The 8,313-nt window shown below is 39.0% G+C and overlaps 1 protein-coding gene across 1 annotated transcript; it reads left to right on the forward strand.

The window, feature by feature from the left end:
* Window positions 1–3,554: 3,554 nt before the first annotated feature.
* On the forward strand, window positions 3,555–7,765 carry LOC116982069 (granzyme A-like). Its single transcript, XM_033035403.1, has 4 exons — window positions 3,555–3,654; window positions 4,140–4,294; window positions 6,921–7,190; window positions 7,586–7,765. The coding sequence occupies exons 1-4, from the start codon at window positions 3,555–3,557 to the stop codon at window positions 7,763–7,765; spliced, it is 705 nt and encodes a 234-aa protein (XP_032891294.1).
* Window positions 7,766–8,313: the final 548 nt, after the last annotated feature.

Genomic DNA, 8,313 nt, shown 5'->3' on the forward strand with positions numbered 1-8,313 from the left:
TAGCCACTTTGGTGGCAAAAACAGGAAAGTAGACTATTATCTGAATGGTGACCGATTAGGAAAGGGGGAGATGCAACGAGACCTGGGTGTCATGGTACACCAGTCATTAAAAGTAGGCATGTAGGTGCAGCAGGCAGTGAAGAAGGCGAATGGTATGTGAGCATTCATAGCAAAAGGATTTGAGTATAGGAGCAGGGAGGTTCTACTGCAGTTGTACAGGGTCTTGGTGAGACCACACCTGGAGTATTGCATACAGTTTTGGTCTCCTAATCTGAGGAAAGACATTCTTGCCATAGAGGGAGTACAGAGAAGGTTCACCAGACTGATTCCTGGGATGTCAGGACTTTCATATGAAGAAAGACTGGATAGACTCGGTTTGTACTCGCTAGAATTTAGAAGATTGAGGGGGGATCTTATAGAAACTTACAAAATTCTTAAGGGGTTGGGCAGGCTAGATGCAGGAAGATTGTTCCCGATGTTGGGAAAGTCCAGAACAGGGAGTCACAGTTTAAGGATAAGGGGGAAATCTTTTAGGACCGCAATGGGAAAAATATTTTTCACACAGAGAGTGGTGAATCTCTGGAATTCTCTGCCACAGAAGGTAGTTGAGGCCAGTTCATTGGCTATATTTAAGAGGGAGTTAGATGTGGCCCTTGTGGCTAAAGGGATCAGGGGGTATGGAGAGAAGGTTTTCTTCTTGTCTCTGTAAACAACGCTCTCTTCTTGGAGATCTCCACTGGATAGTCCCTAAAGATGCTGATCCTCTCTCCTTCAAAAGTGAGCTCTCTGTTACGGACAATTTTCTTCATCATGTCATCCAATTCATGATCGTATACTACCTTTACTATCAGTTGTCTTGGGGGGGAATCTTCCCATGGTCGGCGTCTCAGCGCTCCATTTGCTAAACCCAGTAAAGGCTTTTGATCCAGATTTAAGACTTTTTTGTAATAAGTCTGCTGCAAATTCATGGGGGTCTTGGCCCATCTCTCTTCCTTCTTTGACACCTACAATTCTTAGGTTCTGGCGTCTGACGCCCCTCCAAATCAATGCATTTTTCAGTTATTTTACTCAGTAATTCTGATTCTCGAGGAGGAGCTTTTTTGTAGTTTCAGCACTTGTCGCAGCGATTTCTCTAGTTCAGTTATTGCTGTATTTTGTTGATCTAATGTCTCGTTGATGAGGTCCAACTTATCATTAAAGCTGGTTTCCATCAAATTGATTTTAACATTTACCTCTTCAATCTGCTTATTGAAATTTCTTCCATTGTCAGCTTCCAAGCTTCCAGTATTTCGTGAACAGTGGAGGTAATTTCTTCTTTAAATTCTTCTTTAAAAGAGTGGAATTCCTCTTTAAGTACTTCTCTAAAGTTCAGTTTTTCATTAAAATTTTTAAGTTGCTCCTTTATATTTTTAATTTCTAGGGAGAGAAAACTTTGAAGTTCTTCCAATTCTGTGTTTTTTGCCTTTGCTTTCTTTGATACATCTTCCTGGGACATCGTTTGAAACTGAGCCCGAGGCTTCAGTCAGGCCTACCTCTTCTACCAGTTGTCTGAACTTACCGGTCTTTTTTGGCTTGGAGGGGGTATGTTGGATAGACAGGTTAGGCAGCTTCTCTGGAGTGCATGGATAGGTGACGTTTTGGGTCGAGTTTAGTAAGGCCAGTTTAGTAATGCCATTTTAATTGGACTATTTTCATTTGAAATTAAGCCACAATAAAGCGGTTTATTGAGTCAATGGTTTCTTAAATTTAATGCTAGTTTTCGGCATCATTTATTATACATTCACGCAGGCTTGAATAAATATGTCCTGTGTGCCATCATGTTATTGGAACGGAATTTCAAGCAACATGTAGCAACTGCTAAATGTTGTACCCTTTAGCTGTGCACTCTGGACGGCTTGATTATGATCATGCATTGTCTTTCCTTTGACTGGATAACATGCAAACAAAAGCTTTTTACCTTCCCTCAGTGACAATAATAAGCTAAACTAAACTAAACTAAAGACCAACCCTTTGTGAAACCCCTAACATTTGATTATATGTTCTGGTTTGCTCTGAGCCTGCCACATGGCTTACATTGAATACAGTTTAGAAAATTTGCAAATGCAACCTATCACCAGGATGTAACTAACATAATTAACCACTCCCCACTGAGTTTATTATAAATTACGCAAGAACGTTTGGCATCATTTAGTGTGTGATTGCACAAGAAGAAAGATGAAACTACTGTACAATCTGTATGTTTTGCTAATTGGCATCTTTCTAAGTCCAGCCTGTAAGTAACAAAATAAGGAATATTTAACCTTATTGTATTCATGTTATAATTTATTTCAGTAAAGGTGTTACTTGTAAGTGGTGATGTTCCCATGTTTCTGCTGCACTTGCTTCCTATGTGGTCCAAGTTGCAGCTTAGGAGTGCTGATAAAGGAACAGGTATTGCTCATTTCTAACTGCATTTGTGAAGATGGTAGTGAGACACTTGTTTGAGGTGCTGAAAACATTTGTTGAAGTTATTTCTACAGTGCAGAAATATGTGGATTTAGACCTTGTGAAGAAGTAAGCATGGCAATATATTGCAAATCCAGGATGGTGTGTGATTTGGAATGAAAATGTATTACTGCTCTTGCTGCATTCATCCTCTTTGCTGATAGAGGTCAGAACTTTCAGATCTGCTGTTGGAAATAAACTGACTTTGAAAAAGTTACAATCTGCAGGCACAATGAGCCACTGGTGGACGGAGTGTATATCTGGGGGGTTGGATCGCCTCTGGATCAAGTCTGTTCTTTTCCTGGAAGGTGCCATGATTCTTGACTGTTGTTGGAACATTTGTGCTCCAAGCAAGTTGAGAGCCTGATAACCCGTTCCCGTCTTGTAGATGGCAGAAAGGAATTGAGAGAGTACTTAAGTATGATTGTGCTTTTGTATAGTAAGATTTATACTGAACCGTATGCAACAGAGAAATTTCATTGCACCTAGGTACATGTGACAATAAAGTACCTTTGGACCATTAGTCGGACGTTCAGCCTCTGAGCCGTACCCTTATAACCATAATATTTACATTTATTGTCCAATTTGGTTTCTGGTTCTGCCACTGAATTTCAAAGAGAAACAGTAACATTCCCTCGTCACAGACTTGGTCATTGCCAAACGCTCGTGTGGTGAAATGCTATTTGCCACTTGTCAGTCCAAAGCTGTGTGCTATAAAATTCTTGATGAGTACGAGCATAGACTATGTCATTGCATGAAGAAGGGGAATTCACCTTTCTTAATCATCAGTGGACATTGTAATGAAATCTCACTTCAACTCTTTTGGAAAGTTCTACTTATATTATTGGTTACATAACATAATGTTCAATTAATCTTGTAAAGATCTATTCAGAATAATTCATTAATCATTTTATCCATAATCTAGTTAGGGGTGGACAATAAATGCTGGCCTTGTCAGTTATCTTCAGAGCCTGAATATGAAAAAAAAGGTTCAATATCTTTTATTTGTTCCAGATCATGGAGATGAAATTATTGGAGGTCATGATGCTGTACCTCATTCAAGACCCTATATGGCATCTCTCCAAATGTTTGATGGGTGGAATCGGCAGTATGAACATTATTGTGGAGGGGTTTTGATCAACCGTAAATGGGTTCTAACTGCAGCTCACTGTAAATTGTAAGCTCTACTGTGTATAAATGAAAATTTACTTTAATTTGTGATCAGTTCCTAATCCTAGCCTGTGTGGAATTATCATGTTCCACTGTTTGGTCATGTCTTCATTAATATGTAGATCACCAGGTTAATGCATTTTTTGTGTTAGAAAGACTCAATTTGAATGGTCAGTTATGATGCCTATTTCAGACCCATGATTTCAGTACTTTAAGGGTATTACTTACAAGTAATTTGTTTTGATGGGTACATTAATGACTATTAATTAAGAGTAAAGTCTTGGCTTATCATTAGGTATGGATCACCCCTTGGAAGTTGCACATTTGTTAACTACTGAATATGGTGTGGTGTGTATATATATATATATATTTCTTATATTTCCACAAATTTCAATATTTAATGGTTGGCTTCCTGATGAATTTCTGAAAATTGCCTTTTAAAAAAAAAAGTGTAATATGTTTATTTTTGCTTGGCAGCGAATTAGGCACCATTGGTGGAAAACGGAAGTTTCTAGTGGTTCTTGGTGCACATTCTCTTTCACGATACGAGTCGAGTAAACAAATATTTCATATCAAGAGACAGATTCCCCATCCAGAATTCAGTCGTATTACGGGGGAAAATGACATCCAGCTGCTGGAAGTATGAATTTTCTTTCTCATCTGTATACAGTGCTCTGAACCCTTAATTTGTTCATTAGCAATGTTTAATTTCACAAAAGAATATGTCTTCGATGTCTTGGGGGAAATATTTTTCAGATTACTTACGGTGATATCTAGGATGCCGTTTAGCCCAGAAACCAGACTTAACCTTGTCCTCCTCATTTAGGCATGTCAGGAAGATTTTCAGCAAGGATCATTAGAATGATCATTTGATATTTTTTCCCCCCACTACTTTTAATCTACCATAACCTGACCAGGTGTAGGATGTAGCACATAGAACAGCTTTGCACAGGAACAGGTCCGTTTGGTGCCGGACATGGTACTTACTTAAACTAAACCTTTTTAACTGCACATGCTCCATCTCCCTCCAGTCCCTGCATATACATGTGTCTATCTAAAAACACTACTATCATACCTGCATCCACCACCACCCCTTGCACTGTGTTTCAAGCACCCGCCACTTTCTGTGTAAAATAAACTTGTATTAGTCGCAGATGAGATCAGATGTCTCTGTGTGAGTGTGGAGCCTTCTTGGTCAGATGGTGCACTGAACTGATGAGGAAATGTTCCTTTTATAGTTTAGGAAACTTAACATTTCGAATTAAAGAATTGATATGATAGAGGTTCCTGAAGAAAATTTCTGCATCAACATACCCTGATCTTCAAATGAGATCAAGAAATGTTCTGAATTACATATCCTCCTTCTTATCTTTATTGCAAGAAAACACCTCTGGAATAGCCAATTTTTTTTACCACAATCAATCAGCAGCATCCCAGCAGGAATATGAGGGGGCAATTTTAAGCAAGCCACCCAGCGAAGAAAGGAACATATTGTATCACTCACATGTTTTACTCTGCCTTATTGTACAGTTCACTTAAGGCATTGGAAAGTAAAATGATACAAAACAGCCAGCCATGATTGTTTGAATCAAATTCATTTGATGGAAAATAACTTTTCTTTCCCAGATGAGTTAATTTATAACAAGACCCATAATATCAGTTACTCAGCAGCTCAAAATGCAAACAAAATGGCGGCAAACAAAAATGGTGGCAAACAAAATGCTATTTGAGGAAACAACCTAAAGATAATCAAAGCGATACATAGCAAGATTATAAGTATATTTAAGATCATCAGGTCATAAAGTCATAACTGATAGGAGCAGAATTAAGCCATTCGGCCCGTTAAATTTACTCCGCCATTGAATCATGGCTGATCTATCTCTCCCTCCTAACCCCATTCTCCTGCCTTATCTCCATGACCCCGGACACCCGCTCTAATAAAGAATCTATCTATCTCTGCCTTAAAAATATCCATTGATTTGACTCCACAGTCTGTCATAGAAAATAAATGACATGACATTAATGACATTTAATCTATATTATTTCTTAATCATCGTTAAATAAGCATCCAAAAAGTGCTGAAAGATTTGGATTTCCAGCTTTATATTTCCATCAATTACTTTGTTCATTTTCAGTCTGATATGATATTTTTAGAGTAAAACAGCCAAAGCTAAATTTGACTAATTAGAGTTTACTTGTTAACAAAGAAAGATTTAGATAGTGAAGAACCTTGAAGGGGTGGCACAATAGCACAGCTGGGAGAGCTGCTGTTCACTTCACCAGAGGTTGGGTTATATTCTGACCTCATGTGCTGTCTTTGTGGAGTTTGCACGTTTTCCTTGGGACCATGTGGGTTTCATCCAGATAGTTTAGTTGATATTTTAGTTTAGTTTAGTTTAGTTTAGAGATACAGCGTAGAAAAAGACCCTTCGGCCCACTGAGTCCGCACCGACCAGAGATTCCCACACATTAACACTACACTACGCATATTAGGGACAATTTTACATTTACACCAAGCCAATTAACCTACAAATCAGTACGTCTTTAGAGTGCGGGAGGAAGCAGAAGATCCCGATCCCCGAAAACCCATGCAGGTCATGCAGATCTAAAAATTCCGTACAGACAAGCACCCATAGTCACAATCGAACCCGGGTCTCTGACGCTGTAGGGCAGCAGCTCTACCATTACGCCACCTTGTCGCCAACCCATTACCTTGTTTTTGGCCTCTGTAAATTGTCCCGAGTGTGTCGGGTGTGGCTGTGAAAGTGGGTTAAAGGTTAAGCTAGCGTGAATGGGTGATCGATGTGGACTTGGTGAGCTGAAGAGCATTTCCATGCAGAATCTTGCACTCACTCACTCACTCACTCAGTCAATCAATCAATCAATCAATCAATCAATCAATCAATCAATCGAATGATCATCCGCGACAGTAGCGTAGGGCTTTATGAGCATCAGCCGCACCAATATTTTCATGTATCACATGAAGGGTAATTGACATTACATTTTATGGTCAATTTTTCTTGTCTCTTTGATCATCTGAAAAAAAAAGAAAAAGAAACATTTCATTCTGCAAAGGACAGAACCTCAGCAAATGAAGTACTTAAATAGTTTGTTAGTTTCCCTATTTAGTCAAGTCAAGTGTATGTGATGAATAGACTTGACTTGACTTGACTAAATAGGGAAACTAACAAACCTCTTTTGATTAGAGCAATAGTTTAAGGTATTCTTCACTCTGAAGAAAAAAACAAACTATTATTGTATCACAGCTGGAGAATAATGCAATGATCAACAATGATGTGGATGTGCTCAAACTACCTGGAGGAATGGTCGATGATCTGAAGCCTGGAACTTCCTGCTTAGTGGCAGGATGGGGACAAACAAGTAAAGGATTTCCATCTGACACACTTCAAGAGGTGACAATAGAAGTAATAGATCGTAAAACATGCAACAGCAAGGACTATTACGATCACAAACCTGAAGTGACCCAGAACATGATCTGTGCTGGTGACAGTGAAGGCAGAGGAGATTCGTGTGCGGTGAGTGTGCTGTGTAGCATTGTTATCAGTAAAATGACCATAAAGCTATCAGAGTGTGTGCAAAAGCCCAAATGGTTCACTGGTGCCTTCCATAGATTGAAACATTCCATCCACCCTCACACTGGCCTTGGCCTGGCATTATTGTAGCTTGTTTTTGAAAAAAAAAAAAAAAATAGCTGAACATTACTATCCTCTCAAGGAAATTGTTCCACGTAAAGACTCTTTGTGAATTTGATTAGGCACATATGCTCCATGATGTAAAATCACCATCTCCTCAAACCAACTGGGCACGGGTCATAAATATAGCATTGTGATATGTTTTCAGACTGAAAGTTGGTGATGTGTTATTTTATCTGACTCTACTGAATTGTCATCTTTATTGTTTTCTCTTCCAGGGTGATTCAGGTGGTCCTTTGCTTTGCAATGGAACATACGTCGGGATTGTGTCCTTTGGCAAAATATGTGCAGATCCCAAAAAGCCTGGAGTTTACACTTTTGTTTCTAAATACCTTTGTTGGATTTGGAAAACCATTGCCATGCAGGCTTACAATATGACCAATGAAAAGCTGTATTGAGTAATCAGAGTGCTACTTCACTTTGCTTTACTAACTGTGATGCTCAATCAATTGGCTTAGATAACCAGCATGCTTCCATCTATATATTGAGTACATTGTGTAACATTTTACCACAAAATGCAATAAAAACTAGAATTGTGAAATCCCCTGATCTCTGAAGTAAGATTTATGGGTTGTGAAAACGAACTGAATGAATTAATGAATTAATAGTTTATTGTCACATGGGACAAGCCACGGTGAAATTCTTTATTTGCATACCAGAGGTATGCAAATAGTTGCCACATAAAGGGCGCTGCCAAAGTTGCAAAGTATCCCACGCCAGGTCCTCCTTTGTTCTGCCCCTCCCCCTCATTCCAGGTCTGCCTATGTTCACCCAGGAAACTTTACAATGCCCAATTCCAATCCATTGTGGATTGCACACGCTAAAGGGAAGATAATGAGAAATAAATGAACGTTGGATGACAATATGACAGGGAAATCAGATGGGAGGACACAAGGAGTTAGTACAAGGAGTTGATTAGAATTACCTTGTCGGTCGCAGAGGAGCA

This window comes from Amblyraja radiata, chromosome 1 (genome assembly GCF_010909765.2).
Source record: "Amblyraja radiata isolate CabotCenter1 chromosome 1, sAmbRad1.1.pri, whole genome shotgun sequence".
NCBI lineage: Eukaryota > Metazoa > Chordata > Chondrichthyes > Rajiformes > Rajidae > Amblyraja > Amblyraja radiata.

Excerpts from the sequence above, each read along its gene's own strand:
- LOC116982069 (XM_033035403.1), top strand. The coding sequence starts at position 3,555 with ATGGCATCTCTCCAAATGTTTGATGGGTGGAATCGGCAGTATGAACAT. Across the intron at positions 3,655-4,139 it reads GGTTCTAACTGCAGCTCACT|GCACCATTGGTGGAAAACGG; the intron begins GTAAATTGTAAG and ends GCAGCGAATTAG. Across the intron at positions 4,295-6,920 it reads ATGACATCCAGCTGCTGGAA|CTGGAGAATAATGCAATGAT; the intron begins GTATGAATTTTC and ends ATTGTATCACAG.